Raw genomic sequence first — 26,495 nt, forward strand, 5'->3', positions numbered from 1 at the left:
CATTTGATGTCTCGAACGACAAACTGACAGACTGACTGACTTTTAGTGATTCGGAAAAGTGATCGCCCCTGACCTCGATAGAGAGAACGAGGGAGAAAGATTAGTGGATGTTTTTGCACAGATGAAATATTAATATCACCCTCTCAACCCACTTACGCGACAAAGTGGACTCAGAGGGGGAAAAAAAACCAACTGAAATCTTGTTTTTCTCCCTTGGCCATCTTGGAAACCATGACAACACTCACAGATAGACACTGAGAAAGTAAGAGAGATACTTTGTTTCGCCCTTATTATTCTCTCCACTTACTAATGAGAGCCTTTCTGAGCTGTTCGAAAACGCTTCAAGGACTCTTAAGGAGTTGAGAAGGCAAATTGGTCTAGTTTCTGGACTTTTATTAATTAGATCATGATGACGAATGAATGCATCAAAAGAAGCAGGATAAAAGGTGTGACATTATTAATACATCAGTGAATCAATGTTTTGGGACAATTCAACAATTTGATTTGTTATATTATATGTATATAGATGTGTGTGTGTGTGTATGTGAATGACAGCGTTAGAGCGACGAACTGTCAATCAATGGGCCTCTTAAGTTGGGCCGAGTGTCCAATGGGATGCGTGCACAATGGGTAACATTGGGTCTCATGGTCGATCACTGGCCACTTGCTTTCGTACAATTTATCGCCTATAAAATCCTAGTAAACTCAAATAATAGTGGTTAACGGATTTTTTCAACGTGGAGGAACGCACCAACCTAGTAACAGTGGCAATAGTAGTATTACTGCCAAATTTGGCGTCGCTCTTCTTTCTTTTTTTTTTCAACCGGGGCAGGTTACTTACTTATCGTTTACAGCAAACAAGGAATCATAAGAATACCAAGCAGCAGAAGAAGCAATATTTGATCACTTACAAACTCACAGACAATTTACACTTGTAACAAGGTTCTTCTGAAATAGAGAGGAAGGGAATGAATGGCGCGGCGGACTTATTCATGGAATAAACGAGTGTGGGTCATGAAAAATGAAACCATTTGAAAAAGAGGAGATTGACACGGGAAATGTTTTCGTTGGGCACCAGGGTTTTTGAAGGAATGAAGTCTCAGATTCCGCCAGGTTGTGTCGAGACCCGCAAAAGCACGAGATTGAAACTGGGAGACCAAACGCTAGATCATGGCGGCTAGAAAATTTGGTGTAGTTTTGGAAGCGAGTTGAGGGGATTATTTAAAGAGACTGAATGCGACACAATCACTTCTTAATACTCAGAAGGGGTTGTTTGTTGAAGAGGAACAAATGTCTTTGGGACTAGTTAGTGGTGGGTGTGATTAAAGGTTGAAGCGGGGAGGAGGTGCGAATAGAACCGAGAACCCAATGTGACAAAAGGTTGAAGAAGAATATCACAAGAAGATAAAAGGGCAGAAGGGGCTAACAAACCTCCAAATCTGGAGGGTGACGATGACGAAGACGACAACGCTGATGGTGAAGATGAACAAGAGCATCATTATTTTCGATCCTCAGATTCAACAACACTTTGAGACCAATGTGAGCTTATCAACCTTAGAATGTTAAGGTGGTTCTTTACCGGGTTAGATTGAATGGGTTTTGTTTACATTAATACATGTCATTGGTTGGTTGGTTGGTTGGTTGTATATTTGGGTGGGTGGTGGTGTTTAGCACTCGTAGTTGAAATGCCAATTGTAACTACAGAGTAAGACACTGTTTTAGAGCTGCCAATCAAAGGCCAGCGGTCTAGTATATCTTTTTGGTATGATTTCTGGCTCCTATACTAACTACGAGGGTTGGGGTGGTTTGGTGGCATTGTATCATAATTGTATTAGTTACAAGGTAATAAAACAATCATCGTCCACTTGGTGGAAAGTTCAAAAGATCATTGGAAAAAGAGCGTTTTTGTTTTAAATGGTGGTAAGGATGAGAGCGAGTGTAATGAGGGGAAAGCACACATGTATGTCACTTCTCTGCGATAGAAGTAAGTTGTAAGTGTCACTAGTTTGAATCAGGGGAGCAGCCACCTAGTTCAACACGGTTTGATTCTATGTTTGAGGGTAACAATTTTCATTCAACATGCTGGCTTAGAGCCCGAAAAAGCAAGCTACATTCGTTTGTTTTGTCTTCAATTTTCACTCTTGATAGCATTCTCACCGTTGGAGTTCTCCGACATGGTGTTATTGTTGGTTCGACTTTCATCCTCCTCTTCAGTCTCTTCTTCATTGTCGGAATCATTGGTTCGGTTCGCCAAAGAGTTCATCACACAAACCCCATTGATGGTCAGACTCTCTTTCACGTTTGCATTGCCGCAAGGCGAGTTGGTTCTGTCGTCGTCTTCAATGTTCAAATCATCGGACGACTTGACCTCCGGACGCAGCCATTGAGGAGCGGCTGGCTTTCGTCGAGAGCGACTGCCAACCGGGTTACTGAGCAGAGCTTGACTGTGAGACGAGGACATGGTGACATCGTCATCCATTTTGGTGTCCTCGTCCTCACTTGACGCCGCAATGGAGTCTTTGTCGTTGTCATCTCGCTTGAAGGTGAGATCCAAGCCTGCACCTTCAGTGACAACGGGAGGAAGGCCAAATTGTCTGAGGAACGAAGAGACTCCCCCAGGCAAGGGTTGGTTATTGGAGAGACCACCCACGCCCCCATTACTGCTGGTGTTGCTGTTATTATCCTCGGTTCTTAGCTCGATCATGCGTTGGTGACAAAGTAGTTTGAATTTGACTGGCTCGAATCCACCTTGTCCCTCGCGATTGCCAAAGGGCAGTGTATCAACCCCATGGGGCAGTTGCTGTTTCAGCCTCATGCGATGATTGTGGAACCAGTTGCTGATGGTTCTGGCTTCCAAATTCAATTCCTGACTGAGGAAGTCGGTGACGGTGTTGCTGGGATAGGGCTCCAGAGAGAAGGCCACTTTAAGTGCCACTTTCTGCTCATCCGAGAAGAGGATCCTTTGCTTCTTGGCTGACCCCCCGGGACTATCTGCTGCATAAAAGTCAGACGGATCAGCGGGCGAGGAACGGTCAGAGCTGGAATCAAATCCACTTCCTCCGATGCGTTTTCTTTTGGCGCCTCCATCTCGTCTTTCATTCTTTAGCACTTGAAGCTTCTCAATACTCTGAGGATCAGTGAGCCACAATTGCATACGAATGAATGGCTCCCTGCCTTTGATACTCAACATGTGCCATGGTTTGGGCTTAGAAAGCAGCTCGCTAACGGAGCCTTGGGACAGACCGAGAACAGCTTCTCCGAACAACTATACGAACGAACACGTGTACAGTAGTAGGTACGGAGGTGGAGGAGAGAGAAGAGAGGAGGAAAAAAGGAGAGGCTTGTTAGTGTTCTCTTTCGGCTTCAGACGTACGTAAATCGAATACTAATCCGACCAAGCAACTTGTACTACATACCTTCTGGCCGACGTTATTGGCCAATAGAATTTCTTTCACTTTCGTTGTCACGGCATGAGTGTCCAGTTCATGAGTGAGGGCCGCCATTTCGTAGAGACTCGGGGCCACTGCCGAATTGGCTGAGGAGCCCTTCTGTTGGGCCATGAGCTTTCGATGCAGGTTCAAAGGATCCAATATTGGTGTGGGACGATCCCCCAAGGAACAAGGTGAGGATGACCCATCTTGCGGTGGAGGGTTGAAGAGGTTCTGCCCGAGCAAGTGAGGAACATCTCCCAGGGAAGCAAGTCGTGGAGGGAAGTCTGGCAATTTTGGCAATTTGGCATGAGGAGATAAATCTACACGTTGTTCCAAGAGAAAGAAACGACATTTTAAAAGTCCACTCTCCTACTGGGATCAATGCCAAGGGTGAGGGAGGCGAGACACCCTAAATGAAGGATCGACTACTTACGAGATCCGCCAAAACTTCCAGTTCGCATGAGTTTCTCGGGAGCAATTTTGTACTGACTGGCAACCAACTTGTGGACCGCATTCTCGTCATCCAGGAAGAGTTTCATCCTAATGAAGGGCTCTCGACCCTTTTGCGTTAGCATATGCCATGGTTTTGGCCGAGCTAGCAAATCTGACACGGATCCTTGGGACAAGCCCAAGACGGACTCACCGAAGAGCCTCTGGCTTATGGAATATTGCGACAAGATTTCCTTAATCTAGAGAAAGGAAATAAAAAGCCAAGTCTGAGGCCTCTGTTCGCCGTGATGTGTTTGGCTCTTTGGCCTTTCGGCTCCCGGTAGACTTACCCTTCGAACCACTTCGTCAGTGTTTAAATGTTGGAATTTGTCGAACTGCTGTTGCGTTATCGGGGGCAAGACCGCCTTATTTGGTCTGGACTGAGACAAGCCATGGTTGGGCATCATGGGTTGGGTCACCAAGGAATTGGTAATCGAGGCCATCCTTTGCAGTGGAGAGAGTGAGGCTGCGAGGTCCATAGTGCTGACATCCGACAGAGACACCACGGGAGAGGAGGCTAGAGAGAAAATATCTAGGATAAATGTATTGAACACGCCATTCTTACTTCCAAGTGAGCTCCAAGTCTGAGTGTCTGGTGCATACCTATGTTGGGTGAGGAGGGCGAACTCTTGGGAGATGGTGTTGCGTTGGATGGGCGGCCATTCTCCCCGTGGTCCACATGATTCTTGTCTGGTGTGGCTCGAGATTGCTCCTCTTTGATTTCGTCCTCTTTGCCATTCTGGGCTCGTATTGCCGCAGCCAAAGCAGATTGTTGAAGTCGGCTCAATTCTTGTTGATAGATATCCATGGCACGTTGCAAATCGGGGTGTCCACCGCGAGGAAAGAGGCCAGCCGCAGCGCCCAGGCCTGGGAACAGGCCGGGAGGGAGGCCTGGCAAATCTGGTTTGCCCTGATGATCTGACAATCTATTCCTTTGGCCTTGCATGATACGGGCCAGTTCTTCTTGGTAGATTTTAGACATACGCTCATGTGGATTCTCATCGCCCAATCCCAAAAGATTGGACAGACTCATGGGATTATCATCCTTGAGTGATTTATTGGCTTGGTTCAGGAATTTGGCAATCCTCTCATCGGGCATCCCGGAGTCGGCACTGGATACAATCGGGGGAAAAGGGAACCCTGGCTGAGTTAGAGAGCCCATCGATGGATTAGATCGATCTGAGGAGAGAGCAGAAAAAAGATATCTTTCACTGTTGTCACGGCTAAAGCAGAGATTAGGTAAACCCAGTTCTGGTGCATAAGACACACTCACTTTGGCGGGCTCGGTTCATGGTCTTGGTCTCACGTGTCTCACAGAATCCGATTATTAGAGCTATAATGTGAGGTTTCACGAGTCAAGATCACAGTCATTACCATTCAAGACCTAATTCAATAAGGCTGCAGTGCAATTTCAACTCTTGCAATGGCATCCTCTGGAGAGCGTTGCAGTTGAAACATTGGCTCAAGCTGCACTCTGGCTACCAATTTCCCATTCAGTGGTGTTCTTGACTAGGGAGTTGAGAACAGAACTCCAAAAAGTGGCCCTTTCGCTCGCTCGAATTTGAGCCACTCACTCTGTGTCAGATTTTTCGCCATTTTTTATTTGATCTTGTACTCGATTCAATAGCCAAATAAGGGAGGAGGGTGTTTCTTTCTAGAGCAATGCTCCTCTCATGATGGTTGTGAAAGACTATAATTTCCAAATGAAGCAGAAACGACGAATCAAATTTGACGATCCTCGCATGTTTAAAACAAAAGCCCAAAATTATCATATGTTCAAAATTTGATCCCTCAGCTGCAATTGCTGGCTTGCACGAGATATTTTATTGTGTGCGAATTTCATTTGCAAAACGTCACTTTTCGGGCCACAAAGACAATGTTGATACCTTTCGTATTGCGCAGGGCACTCCGAGATTTAGTACGTAGCACCACAAGAGAACTGAACCTCAAAGTCAATCTTCACGAGAAAAATGAAATAATTCACCATTGTCAGAGAGTCTAAAATTAACCTAGCCAGATCTCATGATTTGCTCTGCCTTCAGAATGGATGTTGTGGCAGATTCATGCACCATTTGACAGAGCAATAAGTGCTATCATGCCCATCCGTTTGTCCATCTCGAATCTCCCTCTTCAAAATGGGTCGACTGATTAAGGAAATTATTTGCACAAGTCACACACACACCTTCTTTGCCAGGCCATCAGCTTGAGTGCTGAAACTCAAATGGACGAGCAAACACCTCCTACCTACGTATTGTCTCGATCAATATTTTGCCACATTCCAGATCAATTATTCAAACAATTATGACGTCATCCTGATGGCAAACCTGTCGAGGCCTTAGTCGGTCTAAAATAATCTGACGTTCCTTCATCCACCCAAGAAGAGCATTCAAAGTCCCAATTAAGGGCCATAAAATATTTCTGCAACAAAGCGAATTTTGAGGAGTGTCATTAAATGCTCTGGCCGGCTCGATTCTTCTCAAATTGCCAAACTTGGGTTAGGATGATCGGAATGAACCAATTGGGGCTCTCTCTCTGCCTCTCTCTGCCTCTATTTGCCTCTCTACCTCTATGTTTGAGCCATAAGCTGCCTTCTCCGGTGTGGCGAGATGGACGGGTTGAATGCCATGATGGAAACGAGTTCTGTGTCTAATTTCAATGCCCCGAGACTCGATCCGAGGTAGAATTGCACCTTCAAGTCTTCGCCTGAACAGAGGCTCAACTATGAAAGGCGAAATGGCGAACTTTTTCACTTTTTCACTCCTCCTTGACCAGTCCATCAATATCGAAAGGAAAACAGCGACTTGGACTCAGCCGAGGGAGTCGCCGAGGTTTGTACCACAATCGTTTTCGTACTGTTGTTGACGGCCACTTTCGAGACCAGTTCAATGGTCGTCAATCATCTGGCTTCATTTTTTTGCCATCGACGAGCTGATCTGCAAAATTATACCTTATTCCATGATGAAAATCCAACTTGGCGGCGTATGGCGCCAACTCCTTTAGCTTCAGTGGTCAAACTTTGAAGGGCGGTTCATGCCACACCAAAATCAGCCAGAAGTGAGCTTACCATATTTCTAGCGGATCCGTATCATTTGACTTTTAACTAACATCACTTTGTAACCTATTTGTGAATTTGTAAATTGATGGAGTCATCGGACATGAAAGGTGGTAGAGTGCAAGGCAATAATGGTGTACATAAGATGACACAATTTCCCTGTGCTCACGCTGGTTGGCAAGTTACTTGGATTAAGTGACTGGACGCCGCAAATTTTTGCCGTTTTGTTGCACGTTTTCGTGACACAAACTGATCGTTACTTACATAAAAGTGCTCTGATTTGCCCCATAGCTCGGCAACTTGCTGCCTGGGATCAGGTTAACATCATGATTTTGCTCGTTGCGATCTGGTTGGGGCAAAAAAGCGCCACGACAGAACTTTTACAGACAGTTTGATTGAAGCCTGCAAGCACCATCATCACCACCACCGTTGCCTTTGATGGGGTGCTTTTTTCTCGGTTTTGCCAAAAAGATGTTCGGATTCAACACTTCAGCAGAAAAGTCATCATCATCATCATGATCGAGTGTTTGAAATCACGAACATTTTTGTGCATGCAAAATGCTTTTGATTGTGAAGTGTTTGGCGAAAAGAGGATTCTCTTTCAAAGGAGACTCGAAGATGAACGAACAGAGGGAGCAAGTGGAAATTGGAAACTATTAGATGCCTTTTGATATCCCGAGATCTGTCGCTTCAGTCATCTGCCATGGGGTAGATGAAACGCAAGCTGAAAAGATCCAACGACAGCTATAGCTAAAAGTAATTTTAATCATGGACATCTACTTGGATGTCTCATCATCTCGTTGAGGAGCTCTTCGGCCAGCCGAGCCTTCGTAGAGAACGTCGCTATGGTTGTTACTGTTGTTGTTGTTGTTGTTGTTTTTGTTGTTTTTGTCGTCGTTGTCTTTTCTCAGGCAAATAGCGATGAGAAAAGTCGTGTTCTTCAACCTTTTATTGGTTAACTGGGTGTCATGAAATTCAATGGACCAATGAACTCTCTCTTCACTACTCAAGTGTGACTTGTCTCAGATGAGAACTCGAGTGGTGTGCCGTTTGTATGTGCCAACTATTCAGGTAATGAATGCGAAATCATTCTCTTCTCCTCCTCTTCCTCCTTCAGAAGACGTACGCACACATACGAGAGACCTTTTTTTCCCGTCAGCCATTCTTGCACGCATACTCTAATCACTTTGGAACAGCTCCCTCTGCCACGGCGAGAATCGTAGCTGGGAGCGGGTATGTGTGTTCCTCAAAAAAGTGTCTCGAAAAGAGACTTGATCGAACTACCGACAGCCACTTTGTGACATTCAATTCCCGTCCACGCATCTATCAATCCAAAAATGATCATGATAATGCATCCAGAACAGAGCAGAGACCACGCCATGATCGCTCGAGAAAAGATTGATTTCATGTGAATTGTCTCCCAGCTCAGTTGTGCATGAATTAATTCGGCAAACAATTCATACGAAATTGGGACAAAAAATGAAGCAATTAAAAACGAATTCTCCTCTTACCTTTCATAAGAAGTGGATTGGAACCAACAGTGCGCATCAATTCGCCCTTCCTGGGAATGAGAGACTTCAGCAGGAGCACTGCATTGTCATCATAGGCCCAGGCGTGCATTTTGCGATAGGAATCTCGACCTTTTTCGGTGAGCTTCTCCCAACACTTGGGCTTCGACAGGAGCTCACTGACCGTGCCCTGAGAAAGGCCCAACACGTATTTGGCAAACAGACGTTGGCCAATGTTGTGAATCGAGAGCAGCTCCCGCACCCGACGGGAGATGCCAAGGGTGTCCAGGGCCTGACCCGAGTATTTTTCCATGTTGTATCGAAGCATGTCTTGCAGACGCCCCTCCATCGGGTCCGATTTGGGGATCCGTCCCGTCGACATCAACGGTGGAACGGACAGAGGCAGAGACAAACTCAGAGCCGGGGAGTTTTGGAAGTGTTGATGAAGTGGGGATTGCATTGGCGAATCCTCGGGTCGGATGATTGGGCTCTTGCTGTCCAGCCGGATCGGGCTTTTGGTGACCTCGTCCTCACTGCTCACTTTGGAGCCATTGGCTTGAGAGGAGGGCCGAGGGTCGACGATGTCGTCATCCGGGCTGGACCGCTCATTGGAAGAAGACCGATGGCGAATGTCCTTCAGATCAGGTGAGACCGGGGAGGTCGCCCGTTGAGATCCAGATATGGCAGGTGTGGAGGTGGGAGTGGTGGTGTTGGAATTGGGAGGGCTAATTGGAGCACTAGGAAGTGCGGGGAGAGACGTGGGAGGGGCTCCGACCCGACCGGGGGACGCGGCAGAGGTGAGACCCAGGCCTCCTAAGGGCGACTGCTCTAGCGACCTTCTCCATTGGGCCATCATCTCTTCATTCATGAGGCCTAGGGCCTCCATGCCCGGCATGGTGGGTGATGGGAAGAGCGGATGATGCCGCATGGGCCCACCCAAGTTGGGGAATTGTTCACTCGCCGAGCCTATTGAAAAAAATGGAAAGATGAAAACCGTGGATTCCAGTCTGGGCTGAGGGATCTCAGCGAACGCAAACAAAGGTAATTTGGCAATTTTCCTATTTTCTTCGTCTTGTCTTTTAATTGCCCTCATCAAATTGCGGTTCAGATGGAAAACAAGGCCCAAACATGCCACCACCTATCATTAAAGTTCATTGTACATGATTTGTACACCCCAAAACGAAATAGTTTTTAGACTTTTGGGGGCAATTTGATACCGTCCCCGTTGCGTCGTGCCTTGGAACTTGAAAGCTTGCGAAGTTAATAGCATCTAGGCAATATAACGTACCGAACTTACTGCACGTTGTTTCTGCTCCTGTTCGAGTTACAAGCCAACAAAAGCCGAACCAAAGCTCATAGGTAGCACTTAGGCATTCATCAAGCCAGCCAGATATCACTGCCAAGATTGCAATTACGTGGCTGATGAGTCCCGACCGAGGTTTTTGCCCGCTTCAGCTCCTCTTCATTACCTTTCACTTTGGGAAGTGAGAAATATTGTCGTTTCCTGTGTTAATCGCAACCACCAAATCTCGCTTGCCAATATTTTTTTTCTACCTTGCCCTGCCTCATCTGGGCTTTCATCCCCCTCTCCACTCGTCCTAGGCTCTACCTACAATATACGGATTCATTTCCCGACCAAGCAACCAAGCAAGCCAACCAGTCCGTAAGCAACCCTTCTTCAGTGATGATTGAACCAACCACCGGAGCCTTTCTGTCAGCGATGCCACATAAGAAGGCTCCATCAAATGAACGAGGTAGAGGTGTCTGTCTATTGCCACTGAGAAGAAGATACAAGGAGACGAGTTCGTCTCCGTCTTTTTTCCACCGTCCTCTTGGCGGTAGAAAATTAGTTTGCGATTATTACGTACACTCAATCTCCTGTTCTGGCTTCTTGTTTGACGTGGAAAACGTAATCAAGTTTGGTAATGAATCAAACAATCGCATTTCTAATAACGAGGGAGAGAGGAGGGAGAGAAGAAGAAGAAGAAGAAGCAGCAGCAACAGTAGGAGCAAACACAGAGGAACTCTTTACTCATTTGAGGCTTCCACTACTATAAATACGTACAAGCTGGTTCCTAACCTGCACCTCTCACCAATTGGATTTGAGAGCCAGCCGAAAGATAATTTTGATGAATTCTTTCTTATCATTTTTTGCTCCTCATTGCTTTTTACCATTACCCCCTTCCTTCCTCTTTCTTTCCATCTTCTTTACGTTCCTTTCTCGGGTTCTTGTCCACCTCCTTCTTCTTTCTTCTTCTTCTTTCTTCGTTCTCCAGCCCCTCTTTATGTGGCTGTCAAACACATTTCTTTTTCCCCTGATTTCTTGACCTGTCTCTGACCCTTCTTTTCTTGACTTGTTCGTCTTTCTTTGGGCCTAGTTGTTGTAGTACAAGAAGAAATATATCAAAGACCCGAGTTTTCTCATCAATAACAGCCAGGCTTTTCAACGACGTGTATCAGGAGAATAGATGATGATGATGATGATTTCCCTGTTACGGTTACGATTTGCTCTCATTTGTAGTGGCCCTGCTTGGCCAGGATTAATAAGGCTATATCATCTCCTTTCTATACCTCTTTCACTCGGAGAGCCAAACTCGCTATCCACCCAAGCTGACTGACTGATGGCCTGGACTAATGTATCAAACTTGGAACACATTACAGAGCAATGGTGGTCCACGGGTTATTATTCCTCACGTATCAATAGCCACGGAAGCATCCATCCCCCTAAGCTCAAGACACGGACAGTAGTAAGTTCTACGTATATCGTGCTCGTCGTACAGGAGTAAATCCGGGCTGGTCCAATTCTGAAAGGGCTATCTCTAGCTATATGTCCATATATCTATCTAGTATTTCCATGGCACCGACTATTCGCTCATAAAGAGGAGAGGAAATACGGGCACCACCATGAATGCCATTAAGGAAGATGATGCACCTATTGATATTTGGCCACAAATGAAGGTTGGGGCCGCAAATTGATCCCCCATATCTCATGCAAATCAGAGGATAATGCCTTCTCCTGTCAGTGATGAGATCCATCCAGTGTTACAATCCCGCTCATCTTCGACATTTGCTCATCTGAGATCTGAACCCCATTGACGAAACGGGTTTACCCATAAAAAGGGTTGCATGAATAGAAACTCATTTCCTTTAAAGGGGGAAGCAGAAGTCTTCTTCAACTCAAGGCTTAAACTTTAGAGTAATAAAATCTGCCAAGATTGCAAAAGGTGTTCAATTTCACACAGAAAAGGTGTGCACCAATCGATCCCAAGCACTGCCTCACTCTCACTTCCACTCATACTCGTGCATACGCGCACACACAGACGCACCATTTCTGTTTACATCGTTGCCGTCATGGCTCGATTATGTAGAGTAGTCACCACCAGAACTGAGCAGAGTCACAATGTGTGTGTGTGTGTGTGTGTTTGTAGGGAGGTATAGTGTCGCACAATCGCACCCACAGCCCATTCGAATACTTCGATTCGCGACTTCTCCCGCGGCTTCTTATTGGTGTTGCATTTCGATTCTTCAAATGTCTCAATGACTTCCTGGTCTGGATGCAATGACGACACCGACGCCACCGAAGTCTCACTCTTGAAACTCTCTGGGACGATGGGGACAGAAGGTTGGAAACAATCTTCGGTGGGTAATGCAAGAGTTTTACCTATCCCATGATCGAGTGAGAAGAGGAGAGAGGCACCTATGCTCTAGGGAATGGCATTGTTTTTACCCCCTTTGTGTTACTGGCCTTAATTTCTTAAACTCAATTCGTTGCCCCTTCAATCATCCTGCTGATCCAAATTGCAACTCCTCCCAAAACGTAGGACTCGTTCAAGTCTCGTGCATTGAGTAGCGGCCCAACCTCTCTATCTTCGTCTCCTCACAAGTTCTCTCGACTTGTGTATTGGCTTCGGATAGTGGTGTACTCTCCCTGATCTACGTGCAGGAATACAAATCAAATAGCGGTCGGTATACGGTACGTCTTATGTACTGATTATAAGTGCCATTCATCATGGCCTACTGCTACACTGCCAAATATCTTGCAGATGATGAGATCGTAGTCAGGGCGCGGAGAGAGAGCGAGAGCCTCCTACGTTAGTACTTCTTCTTGCCTAGTCGAATCAAATGAATCTCTCGATGTCGAAGGCAATTAACTGAATTTGAATGCATGAAACTTGTCCAATCAAATGACTGTGCTCGCTGCAGCACAACGATCCTCTACCCCTCTTTTTCCCAGTATTACTGCAATGCATCACTTACAATACTTGACTACAGAAACTAATGCAGAAAATGATACATGCCCCATAGCAGCATTTCGGGAATTTTAATTGTGGACGCGTTCATCCTGATCAAGGGCTCCTTCACTTGGGTGCATACGACACCACGACGCCACAACCAAGTCTAGAATACATACCGATTACTGACAAAGTGGCGTACCTTTACATAGTACTGTATGTATCGTACTGTATCTTACTGGATGGGACGTACCATGTCAGAGACAGACTGAATTCAAAACATTTGGCCCTACCTTGAATGTCTGTAAATGCTTTGATGGCGGCTGCAGCTGAGGCATTGGGTTGTTGTTGCTGTTGTTGCTGTTGTTGTTGCTGATGCTGTTGCTGCTGCTGTTGTTGTTGCTGTAGCTCCTTTGCCCTCTCCAAGGCGAAGAGCATCTCCAAGGATGGAGTGTTTGAAGTCGGAGATGAGGCTGAGGTGACCGTTGACAAAAGTGACGAAGCCACCGATGACTGTTTGTCATTGGGACTGATGGCTGAGGGATGATTGGAAGGGGCAGAAGACGACGAAGTCGATGAGGATGAACCCACGGCTCCAGCCACGCCTTGAGTCTTGAGCAGCCTAAAAGAAGACGAGAATGACGATGTCAAAACGAAACTTAAATCACCTCCTGGATTTACGATCAACCATCTTGAGAAATGGCCTCCACCACAATGATGTCTCGACTGGCGATGGCAGCGACAGGGAAAAAAGTTCAGGAGCCAGTTCGTTGCATGGCGACCAATTTCTTAGACACACATACTCGAATAAGCCTGCAATTATGTGACTGAATCTTGGCCCATCATAGATGCGACAATGAAGAGACATTTCTATGTATGAATGCTTGGGAGTGAGATGATCATCACCACCGCCATCAGGTACTACTAGTGAACCCTCAAGATCAGCGGCATCATTGTCGTCGTCGTCATAATAATCATCATCGTGGTGAGCTCTTTCGCCCATCAAATCTGGAGGTGATTGACTCTTTGCCTCTTCGAAGGAGGATTCAGAGTCATAAACGTTAGTTTTTATGATTGTGCATGGTTTGTCGAGAGTTAATGAGTGCTTGGAAACTAAGAATGCAGGAAAACGAAGTAGTAACGCTCTACCGTGAAACTGAGCCTGATGAAGAGGCGCATGATCTCAACTTGGTGAGGTGCATCATTACTATTGTGTCAGACATTTGGCACGTACGCAACAAAAGTGGTCGTACTCCCAAGAAGTATCTACACAGTGTATACAAATAGGAAACCCTAGCTTGGATTTCAGTCCTACATTCATAGCAATAGTCAATGGCATGAACGGTACTCGAAAAAAAGGGTCGGGTGTGACGAGCTACTTACAAGATCTCGCGCTTGAGATTTTCGTAGTCACTTTGTTGCTGAAGTTGAGATTGGAGTTTTTCAATGGTTTTGGTGGCGTCTTGAGATTCTTGCCGGAGTCTCTGGATCTGATCCTCGGAGTCTTGCCGTAATCGAGACAAGGTATCGTGAAGCTCTTGGAGTTTCCCATTGACATTGGCCATATCAACAGGGCCTTTGGATTTTGACACCGAGGACAAATCCTCGCTTCTGTCTCCGGAAGCTCCACTCGTCACCCGAATCTTATCCGACAACTGAAATGATGGAACCCCAAAAACATGTTGAATAGCAGTCTGACGAAAGGCAGGTGGAATTGGGTCTCAAGTAGTAAGGTCACCCTTTCTTCGTTCTTTTTGGCTAATGACTGGAATCGGTTCCCCCTCACCCTGAGTTGCACTCGTAACGTCGGGCGAGTCTCATGCAATAGCGTGATTTTTCATTAAGTCCTCATGTCAGAAATCGTTTTAGCGGAAATTCGCAGACTTTATTCAAGTGAACACTATGACGGAAGGGAAAAACTTTTCCATCCTTTCTACATACACTCCAAGTGCGGTCGCTTTATGTACTACTAAGCTCGTTGGTTTTCTCACTGTTCACTACGTACTCTTCAAGCAGGAACGAGCAATAGCCGAAGGTCCCTTTTTTGGGAGCCTCTTGGCGAAGGCTACTAGCCTTTATTCCAGTCACCGGACCAATGAGACTTCAATGAGTCGGGTCTCCTGACTTTTTTGCCCGAACGTTGTTGTACCCGGAGTTAACTGGGGCTAGAATAATTTGCCTGAGATTGTCAGGCGTGACAATGACATTTTGCCGGTCCACAATCAAGAACGAACCCAATGCCAAGTGAAGGCAGTACTGTAGTAGGTAAGTGGGAAGGTTCCTAGTAACCACTCAGACCAACGAGCTGAATGAACAACGGATCTCTTTTCGAAAGTCTTAGACGACTTTTGATGAAGAGTGACGCTTCATTACGGAAGTAACGAACAGAGATTCAAAAACCTGGCGCCAAAGAAGAGTCACCAGTCTTGCTTGGTGCCAAATTGTGGTGCAATGTCAATCATACAGAGACATGGGAACAACCCCAACACCCAGTCAAGGTGGACCTAGTGGAGGTACTTGGTGTGGCAGCACCGAAGACACTTTTGCAAGTGTCAAGTCAAACTTCATCTTTGCGCTTCAATAGCGACAAAAAGCTCTGCAGTGATTATCTTATTAAATCATTAAGACACGTTGGAACCAACTGTACACCGTGTAGGATAAACTGAGAGCGGTAAGCTGTACTGGGCTGGGCTGGGCTGGGGTGTGTACTGTACCCTGTGGGAAGATCAGAAATAAATTTGCACTCATAGAGAACAACTGGAAAGCCTAATCATCACCATCTCCACAGTTGGCGTCCCCAGGAGGCGGCGACGACGCTTTTTCTTTGACTTTGATGGATTTTATGGAATCATTTCCTTGCCGCAACGGATTTGTCTGTCTAAATTGCATTCTCAAAAGACAATTAGATATCAAGAGGCAAAAAATACCCGTTGACATTCATCTTGCAATTCGTTATTTCCAGCTCACCACTGTACTCACTACGCGTACGTACAGTAGTACACCTTCTCGTCCTCGAGATTTCCACTCATGCTCAAATCGCGCCAAGTTTCACTCCGCTTGTTTCCATAGATGCACATATTTTTCAGTCACTATGATTATCGTGTTAGCCAAACGAAAAAAAAAACATACATCCACACCACGCAGAGTGAAATACTGCTGCTTTGCCATATGTGGTACAGTAATTCAAGCCCTTTGTCGTGGGCCTCGTGAAATGAGCAGTTTTCAGTTATCAATCGTTTTCTCCTTTCAAAACCTGGGCCTCTCTTAGGAGTGATGACACGAGAAAGGCAGGAAAAAAACAAGCAATACCCCACTACTCAACGCCAAAAACGGTTCCTTCTTTCTCTCGAAAACATCCGTCTTACGAGACAAATATTTGATGGCATTGAAATGAGGCGTTTCGGCACAATGGCGAGACCTGCAGTTAGTGGGGCCAACATTCGGAGACATTTGTAAATCATTTGCCAGAGTCTTCATACGTAATGCCTATGTATAGGGAATATGCACTAGATGTAGTGAGTGTCCTGATTTTACAAAAATCCTCGTATTTTTGAGCATTTTTCATGAGTAGGAAACAAGGGAAAGAGAAGTAGGAAGGGGGAAAGAGGAAATCCAAGTAAATAGCAAAGGCTAAGATCGCGTTTGCAAATATCACGCATTCTGCCAAGTTTGGCTTGAGGCACGCCTGCTTTGGAAGTGACTGTTTAATCAATTTCTAATTGGAAATTACTCGGCTTTCCGTGAAATGCCGCCCGCACCTCACCGGGTGCAGTGGACTAGGTTCAAAAACGAGAAGTCGCCTCGTTCGTCTTATTCACGAGCTGTCATTAAACATGCCACATCAATTGACGTTTTCTGGATCTCCGACTCGTTATTGCATTTGACAGAAAAATGAGAGTGTTTTGCAGAAAATGTTCCCGCTTTTTATGGAGCCATATTCTTTCGTTCTCTGAAGTCCAAAGTGAACTTGGCCTTGAAGCTGGGGAATCGAGGGCCACCTTGACCTTTAATCAATGTTTATGGTTCCCCGTCACGTTTTGATCAGAATGTCTTGGATCGAGTGGCAAAAAACGAACCCTATGACCGTCATAAGATGGAATTATGAATCACTCACAAAAAGTAATATTGGGTTCTTTCTTGGCAGTCTTAAAAGCTGACGATATCAAAAGCTTAAAGACATTGTTATCTAAAAAGGGGTAATACCTTTTGTGTCGATTTGTAGCAATACATACACTGATGTTCATTTTCATCAACAGGACGAGAAAATGCTAACCAATCATCATTAATGAGCCAAAAGTGTGTTTATATAAAAATACGTAAAATATTTGTCGTTAGACCTGCGCAATATTGCGGGGATTACCCTTCTCCGGAGATCTATCAATTGCGCTCCCCGCTGCGAAATATTTCGGCACCTAAGCTTGAACACACATATCGTACCTGTTGGGGCTTTGCAAATAGTTTACGACCTTTTTTGCTCAACTCTCCATATTCCTTTACCGGTCGAGACGAGGTTTCATACTCATGCCGAACTGACAGCATTCAACAACCGCGCAAAAAACAATAAACTACTAGTAAATGTATGTCCGTAAGTATGCTAAACCGAATTCCTCTTCTCAACCCTGACTTGGATCACCAACGGCAATATTTGGGAACAATTTGAACCGTCCAAAACGTGGTTGTATTGAATCCATCTCCTATTATTTTCCACAGCCATTTGAGGTCCAATTGCTCCTCTCTACCTACTTCTAATTTATGGCGGAGACAAAAAAAATCCAAGGGAGACGGACCAAGACGACGAATGACCGGGGTATTTGGGAAGAATATTCTCCAGTTGTGGAAAGAATGATAATTGTTTATGGGTTTCCACATGGTCTGGGCACCATTTTTTGTGCTCTCACCCAAAGCTATGACGCTGATGATGATTGTTGTGGGCAAGCTTTGCTGGTTGAGCAATGGAGAGGGGCACAAATCTCTGGGTGGAGGAACGATTCGAGACCCAACGATGTCCGTTCAAGTGAATCAAAGGGCGTTTGGCAGGGAGAATGGCAGTACTTTCATAAGTTGCACCATCAACCTCCACCAATAGCTTCAGTATGGTAAAGACACTGGGGCTAGAGTTCTGACTGGTTAGCTTGGTTAGCGCCCATGAAATAGGATTTATGCCCATTTCTAGTCCGATTTTTTTTTGAACGAACGATATCTCGGGCGGTCCCCTCAACAAGTCAGAAGAAGAAAGGGTAGAAGCCAGTCAGCTACGGGCAAGTCATTCCGCCTTCCAGGCCTCGGAGAGATCATCCCAAGGAGTATTTACCATTTTTAATTACACCATAACTTTTCGGCAAAATTATAGAGAACCCGATGGGTGTACGTACTATCCACGACGCGTTGAGAACGGATCATTGAGAAAGAGAGTTCAGACAATCCAGGGCGGATGGTTGTTGGCAGGCAGCAATGTAACAATCCGATCGAGGTTAGGTCGACAGACTATTTCTCGATCTGTTGGATGGAAGGAAGGTGCGTGGTTTTCTTTTTTTTGCTAAGAGGTCGCGTGAGACCCATGGCTATTAAGCAAGTTTCCTAGGGTAAATAAATCGCTTTCAATATTGGTTAAAGCGTGCGGAAACTTTGGAAGACAGTTGGCTCGATAAAAAAGTTAGATCTGGGACCAATCACTCTTTGACTTGGTACCAATGTCATGCTAAGGAACTGCGGCAAAAAGATCGAACTTTGTGGTGGGCCACTTCTTTTCCTCCTTTTCCTCAAACTTTGACAATTGGCAGTTCTTCTCTGGATTTTGTCTTTGTTGAGGGATATCCATGAATTGGCATAACCAAGGGAACCGAGGCGTTTCTATATATATTTCCGCCATCCCCTTCCCCAATCATTGTTGGTGCGGAGCTCTCCAAAGTCCGCGGAGTAGGCGGAAGCTATGGCCAATCTAACTTTGATATTTTGACATAAGTTGCCTCGCAATACGTAGCAGCGGTAGGAGCGGTGGTACCTTCAAACTTTCTTGACTGGAGATAGACACAAAAGATTGGGGCAACAACACCAGTCTGATCACAGGATCTCTATGATTCAGGAAAGTCTTCCAATATGGTTACATGTCCGAGTACGCCAAGCTCTCGTCTGAATCGTCGAGATTTAAATGCGATCATGATCGGAGGTGGAAGTGATAAATTTCCCGCAAGTGATTGTTCCCTTCTGTGGTGCCTTCTGTGTCTCTCAAGGAATGTGAATGTCAGATGATAATTGAAAGAGCATGCATCAAGTCCCAGTAGGGGGGCCAAGAAGTCCTCCTTCTTTTCAAACTCTTTTCTCAACTTGATGGACATGTTCTTCTGAAGCCTTGATCGGACAACCACCCAACAATCCTGCCCGCCAGAGCCATGTCAGTTCGTCCGTCCGTCAGTCAAGTCAGTTAGCCCACTTCCAATCGGCCTGAAGCCCCTCGAATTCACAACAACAACTACGACGACAACAATACATAAAAGCTGCCATCCAATTATATCAGAGTCATGAGCTCACCACATAAAATGCTTCCAATCTTGGACACTAGGCTAGAGTAAGGCTGTGAAGACGAGCTAGCAGTCAATGAGAAGTAACGCAAAGCCCAGCAGGCGTGTTTGAACTCGCTTGAGTCTGAAGCAGAAGGGTGTTATCGCATCTTTGAATCGACTTTTTTTATTCCAGAAGAATAATGATGAGACGGAGGAGGAGATCGAGCTTGAACACCATGGCGTGGATTGCTCAGGTACTTGAGAGGACTCAGGTTACTGCGGGTATCTGATTGAATAACGATGAGAATCTGATTGCTTATTGGTGAGATCAAGTCGGGACAGCCAATTATCTTCGGCACCCAGGGATTGCCTCCGCCTTCTTTCTCCAATCCGAGCTACCTCTCTGTTATGCTAGCCATGTGGGTCGTTCAGTTCAATGCATTCAATATTTGTTGATGGATCAGCTCTTGAAGTCTTACCCAAAGAGCGAAGGTGCTGCTTCTCTCTCTCTCTCTCAGCCCCCCCCCCTCCCCCAAAACCCAATCAGAGTGAGGTGGTTGGTCGTTGCATGTCGACGACGGTTGGGCATCGGGCCAAGACTAAACACCAAAGGTTTACGCTATCACGTTGGGGTTCGCGCCCTGGATTTTGGCTCGCATGAATTGCTTTGAAGCGTTTTCAAAGCCGGCTTTGATAGTTTGCGTGGCATCTCAAATGGTTTATGAAAAGTGGTTGGGCCACTTTTTCTGCTCTTTTGCTATCAAACGAGCTAAATGGTCTAGGTCTGCTGGGCTCTGTATGGAGCATCATTCTACATCCACTGTGTCAATTGTTCACAATCGTGCATTCGAATGAATCCTCTTTCTGGTGTTCTCAGTGGATGACTAAGCATCTCGCAAATGTGTCTTGGCACCAATGCAGCCAAAATCCACGAGAACCATCAAATGGGCCACCGCAAACTTCGATAGTCACCACTATACTGTAGGTGTACGGTCGATTGCGCAAAATGCTTGAAGCATTTGCAAAAGGAGCCATTCTTCAAAATTGATTTGACAATCCATGGGCTGGTTGAGAGATATTATTAGCCCTGAAGACATATCCAACCCACTTTGACCAGGGATTTGTTGGACACATATCATCCTCATTGTCGTCGACATCAATGTGTGTGTGTATGTGTGTGTGTGTGTGTCTTGAAATGGCCACAACAATTTCTGCATTGTTGTTCCCTGTCTTTTGTTGGCTAAATATGCCTTGAAGATTACCGGACGCACCGGCATTAATCTGCATTGTCGCGGACCGACCCTCTTAATGGATATCGTTTTGTTGGAGAGAGCATTTTCAGTTCATTTTCACCCGGGCAGCCACCACCTGAACATACTCACGCCCATGTGCAATATAATACAATACAGAATGTGCTGCCTGAGCGTACCTACGAGAGTGCCTAGACAAGATTGGAGCTCGTTTTGCAGAATTTGTCACTTTTCTACTCATCACCTCATGAACAAGAACAGTCTACGTAGAAGTACGCACGTGCATTGGAATTGGAAGGTCAAGCAACAACTACATGTACGAATAATTGTAAATGTACTGTACTTTGTTCAAGTGAAGTTACGTGACTGCTATTCAATGTGAGCCATCGGAAGAAGAAGAACGAGGAGAAAATCTATCCTTACCTCTTGAAGACGTGAGTGAAGGACTCTTTCCTTCATTTGAACTGCAGACTCGGCCTCGACATCATGGGAGGATGCTTGGATCCGACGGGCATTTTTCACCTCGTTTAGGTCTGGCATATTGGAGGATGCTTTGTAGTGATGATTTCTATGAGTGGACATCTGGTCTTCGTCCACCTTGGACGAAAAATCGGGACTTGGATCACGATTCAACTTGGAACCATTTTCCAATGAGACCCTCTGAAAATGGATAAGAGATGGGCTATTATGTTATATGTCGGTGTTTTATCTCAAGATGTACTGGAATTCTCCTTTTCACTTTATTCGGAGGGAATTGCCATGAATATTGAGAAAGTTTCTATCTACCAAGAACGAGGCTTCATCATGTGCTAACCGACATCCATTGGATGGGATAATTTCAAATTCATTGCCAGATACCACATGTAGATGAAAGATCGTTGTGGAGAGTTCTGAATGTAAGGAAGTACAATACTCTAAATGTTCATAGGCGTAAAGAAGTAGTTTGAGGTACGTAGAGCAGGGTGCCCCGAAGATTGGCAAAGACCTCCCTACTAAGAGAACCATCGTGAGTGAGTGAGAGTGTTTGCGTATGAACACCAACCAACTCCATCCATTGTTATTGATGGCAGTAATATCTCTCCCTTGAGAGGATAAGCGATGCACAAATGTATAGGAAATACACCGGCAAGGTGATAGAGAGGAAGAAGATGTGAGGCACCGCATAGTTTCCAAAGCTACCTTCACCAGATCCTTGCAATGGGGACGATCAGGGTTGCTGAAGCTCAAACTGTTTTCCGGAACGGAACTTCCGCTTACTTAATCACCGGCCTTTATCCAGCAGCCCTATGGAAAATAGTTTGTGAACGAACAAGCTGAGAATCTTGAGTAAATTCATGAAGCGGATGAGGTCCTTCTTATTGTTTCTTCTTCCCCTAGTTCATGGTACGAATTTCCCCCGGAGAGAGTGGAGAGCATACAGCGTACCATGGTTCCTGGGGACCGTAGAGTAGTAGTGAAGAGAAGTGCTGTGTAGTATGTACCCTGCTGTCAATGAGAAGGCTTATCCGGGTGTTGTGCATGTTTATATTCTCCCTTTTTATGAATCGATGGTTCCAAGATGAGAAGATCCATCCATGAAGAATGAAAAGAGACGAAGGGGATTGAGCGAAAGAGAGAAAGAGGGAGGAATTTCAACGAACTTCAAGGAGGCTTTCATATCTAAAGCAATGCATATCACGTATATTAATATATTTTATGCATGTGAGATATCCGCCAGAAACTTGGAGAGAGTGGTGTGATAAGGAATTTGACTCCACTGGGGGTGGGAAATGCAGGATTTCAAACTTCTATTACTATAATTGTAACCGATCACACGCATTGGTTGACGACCGCAAACAGACGGCGTTGTTTGGGTTCGAAAACCTCGGAGGAGGTCGCTCGTCGGCCTCTCATCGCGCACAATGAGACGTTCGCAATCTGCCAGCCAACAGGGTGTTATTCTTAAATCCTTGTTTTGACACATGACTCACACAATGTTATCCAGAAAAGCATCTCTTCAATCCTCTTTGACGTGTATTGGGGTAAAATACTGTATTCATTATGCGTTTTCATTCCTATCCCCCCACCGTGCTTTTTCATCCAGGCGTGGATAGGTTTGTGGGGCGGATTGGCCTGGTTGTTTCGCGAAGCAGAGGAAATTGACAATTTAGTTTCGAAGCAGGATTTCATCTTTGGAAATTGGTATGACATCGACATCCTCCTTCTCCTTCTTAATGCCAACTAAAATAGCACTACCAGCCAACCACACACACTCGCACACACAGACTGTACGAGAGCTACAGGGTACGTATGGGTCGAAAATTCTCAATTCCCGATCTAGCATTGGCCAAAGGCTGAAGCAGAAACTCTTTTTACTCCCAAATTATCTTTTCGATCAGAAGCCAATTCCCACTGGAGACAACGACGACTACGTACAACGACTCAAAGCGAGACCCTCAAGAAGAAACAATTTATAGCATATGACAACAAGCACTCTGTGAGGCTTTAGAATCAGCAAGGGGTCTCTCCTTCGACGACGAAGATACAAGTACTCACCGAGCAAGCCACTCACTACTAGACTAAGAAAAAAATCATGGATTCAAGAGGGTGCACATTCTCCACAAGAGTCTCTTATAAAACCTCATGATATCGTCCCATAAAAGAAAACCTACATAGTAGCAACTACCTACCTACCAACCACATCACCGTGTACGGTACGTACATATGTACAGGATTATGGAGTATTTGGGGAGGGAAGGTGTGGAGTGAGCTTTTCCTGGTATTCCTCTAGGGGTGTCCTGGTGATTGGAAAAGCGCATGTGGTGTTGGAACTGGCGATGGCACGAGAGAATTAGCCTCAAATGTTGCAGATCATCCCCGCCACACACATAATGATTATGACCACTTCCTTCCGTCCCTAGTCTTCAACGATTTGCTGTGTTCCACAACTCTGAGCCCATGTTGCTCAGTTCCAATTACCAACCGATAATTATTGAGCCTTAAGAGGAGACCTTCACTACAAGTACATGCTACCATGCATATGATTGAAATAGGGAGAGGTGAGGCTTGATCATTCTGGGGGTCGTCGTTGACGTCGTCACACTTGACTAAACGCCCTCCTTCATTCTTATAGATCATTATTGGAAATGTGTTTGGTACGGTAATCATATAAGTAAGGAGGACACAGGAGTTGGGTCCTGCTACTCTTGCGAGTGGAAGTGGGAAAGATCGGAAAAGTTGATTTCTGACAGTAGGTGCAAGGTTGACTGGTGGTTAAGGCTCTTTGTACCAGGTGTGGTTAGGGTGTTGATCGGTAACGCCTTGTCATTTATTGGAAATAATGGGAGTTGGATGATTACTCATTATTGGGAGAAGAGTGAGAGCCCCACACACAATACGTAAGAGAGAGAAATACACACTTTGAAAGCTAGATCGAGCCTCCCTCGAATGCATTGTATAGACGAAATTGTTGACACAACTAGCTTTTGTGAATGAAATGGTAAGCCACCGTTTCGTGTTATTTTACAGAAACGAAATCCGTGAGTCCGATTCACGGCACAATGGAGCACTTTTATAGGGTGAAATTGTTCCCCGTAAAACATTCGAGATCGACTTTGTTCTCCTGACATCGTCAAGAAGAGCTAGTTTCTCAAATGGTTGCCAGCCTGCCCATCAGCCCGACCGCTCGACTGCCCGACTGCCTGACTGGCCTCCCTCTCCTTATTATTCCAGTTCAGTTCTGCACGTCAAATCACAATAGGTACTTAACTCCAACCATTAAAAGCTCTTGGAAGATGGGACGTGATTAGCACGATACCACCACCACTACCACTCGTACCGCTACCACTACCATCACTGCTGCGTCGTACAGTCACCCGTCACCTTCTCTGACTGAACAAACCTATAGATGATTTCAGCTCTTCCAACCATTCGCCCGAGCAAAACACATTAGAGTGTATACTTCTACTTGGATATCCACACAACGACAGAGTAGAGTGAACCAAGACAAGGTTTTGCTTGATTGACGGAGAGCAGCAGCACCTGGATGCCCTTCAACCGAGCCTTCTCCAATCCATTGGAATTGTGCGATGGCAGTAGCCATACTACACCATAGTCAAACTGATTGAACGTGCAAAATATTTTTGCTGAGCAATATAATCTGTGTTGTTGTTGTTTTTGCAAACATATAAACTGGCGATTTGTTGGGATACCATTCAATCACCCGCTGACAGCCACAAAGAGGATAGATGTTATCGACAGAAATTGATACACACGAACGCACCGACCACATCGTTGTCGTAAAAATGTGGTCATTTCCTACGTGAAAAACGAGCCCCTTCGATTTTTGCACTCTTTGATTCGACCAGATCACAAAGATTCCATCCAGCTATCTTTTGCGGTTTGGCTATTGCTTCCAATCTAGCCACCGATGACAATCTTCCACGTTATTCTCCAAGACCCAGAATGATGTGTGGAACAACAACAACAACGACATTAGCAGCCACTCTCTACAAGTAGTACAGTACTTACTCTATGCATGAACTAGTAGGGAGAGGGCTTAGGATGTTCATGCATGCAATCAAACCCCCGGATGCCGTCATATCGATTCGAAGGGCTCCGTCGTCTTGGCCCGCTTCAAGTTATTATCAGGCGAACACCACTCCAGTCGATTCTGTACGCAGTGAGTATAGCACTACCAAAGTTGTGAGTGTCTTGGCTGCAAAAAGAGCTCCTTCTGCTGGAAGATGTGACATACAATCGTTCCCTCTCATGACATCATTGCATTCTATCATGATCAATGCACGAAAAGATACAGCTAACTTATGGAGCGCAGCGTCACATTGCGATAAAGTCGAGTCGCATTATTAGAAGATATTCGATTGACTCAAGACAACATGTGATGGAGATGCTCTCAATTGATAGACGGCTTCGTAGTATTTGGGAGCACACCAAGACACTGCAAAATATTGTGTACCCGAGGATGTTTTCCCAATGGAAAAAGTTATTCTTTGTTGAACTCATATACTATGTCCGATCAAGTGAAACACCTCGGCTCAAACAAGCTTTTAAGTTGCAGAGTTTCTAGCCACATTTTGTTCCAACGGAAGTCTCGCTTTCGGTTAGTTGTACGCGAGTACCTAGGAACAAAGTATGTGGTATATGCGTATAGGTTGATACATCTGGATTTTGATTTTCCTTTTAACTGTGTGGCCTGACTAATTGGACCGCTCTCTGGGAGGACTCCGCTAATGCTGAATAATGTACAATGGTATTGAGGGATGAGAATGCACGGATATCTGATCCGATAGCAACAATCCATCGCCTCCAACATCAAACCATTTAAGGTTGTTCAACTTGTGGCCCTGGCTTGGCCTGTGGCCCCAAACAGGCACCGTAGATTCTTTCATTCTGGCCCAGATAATGATGATGATTTTCAATCAGATCAAATAGGACGTGTACAATCAGAGAACAATGGAGAGACGGTGAGGAAGAAACCATAAAATAGACGGATGTCAACGTAGATGCGTTCCAAGCATATCAAGCCAAACAACGACCGCAGTCGATAAATATCATCTCATCGGAGAACCCGGTCCGACATTCAAAAGGTTTGACTTTTCAGATGTGGAACGAGCAGTTCAAGAAGGCGGAGAAAAAGATGGGAGAGTCGAATTTCCTTCTTCGTTTCTTTTAGCGGCCATGACTAGGGGACTCTATGTACACAACGAATGTGTTGCCGAAATCGTAATGGTAAATGGCAATGACTCAATGCCATGAACTGTGAACGAAAGAGGGAACGAATAAAAGTGCATGCAGCAACGGGCAGACGAGCTGCTGACAATGCTTTGTACTTCATCTCACAAAGCACAGATTTAAAGCCAACGACCTGTTGAGTACCTTCAGCAGCCTTCAGCCATCCATCTAGCAGCAAAAAAACTACAACAATGGCTCGCCATTTTTACAGTCATGCTCGTCTAGGATTTCCCCACCTTTATTGAAGATATTTGTAGTGATTGGTAGTGGGCCTAATGAGTAAGCGGAGGTGGTGGTCCTTCA

General features: G+C 45.4%; 1 protein-coding gene across 2 annotated transcripts in view; it reads right to left on the bottom strand.

Moving 5' to 3' along the window:
* Positions 1-376: 376 nt before the first annotated feature.
* LOC131886769 (homeobox protein cut-like) overlaps positions 377-26,495 on the bottom strand; it is a 50,720-nt gene continuing 24,601 nt past the window's right edge. Inside the window, exons 2-10 of one of the 2 annotated variants that reach the window (XM_059235170.1) lie at positions 20,886-21,122; positions 14,096-14,367; positions 13,006-13,334; positions 8,484-9,446; positions 4,524-5,099; positions 4,211-4,437; positions 3,865-4,120; positions 3,417-3,751; positions 377-3,265 (exon numbers count right to left, since the gene is read on the bottom strand). In XM_059235170.1, coding sequence (XP_059091153.1) covers positions 2,129-3,265; positions 3,417-3,751; positions 3,865-4,120; positions 4,211-4,437; positions 4,524-5,099; positions 8,484-9,446; positions 13,006-13,334; positions 14,096-14,367; positions 20,886-21,122 — 4,332 coding nt within the window. In that variant the 3' untranslated portion in view covers positions 377-2,128. Of the gene's footprint in view, positions 3,266-3,416; positions 3,752-3,864; positions 4,121-4,210; positions 4,453-4,523; positions 5,100-8,483; positions 9,447-13,005; positions 13,335-14,095; positions 14,368-20,885; positions 21,123-26,495 lie in introns of both variants that reach the window. The other variant, XM_059235169.1, reaches the window with a different exon arrangement.

The sequence above is a fragment of the Tigriopus californicus genome, chromosome 9 (genome assembly GCF_007210705.1).
Source record: "Tigriopus californicus strain San Diego chromosome 9, Tcal_SD_v2.1, whole genome shotgun sequence".
NCBI classification, from domain to species: domain Eukaryota; kingdom Metazoa; phylum Arthropoda; class Copepoda; order Harpacticoida; family Harpacticidae; genus Tigriopus; species Tigriopus californicus.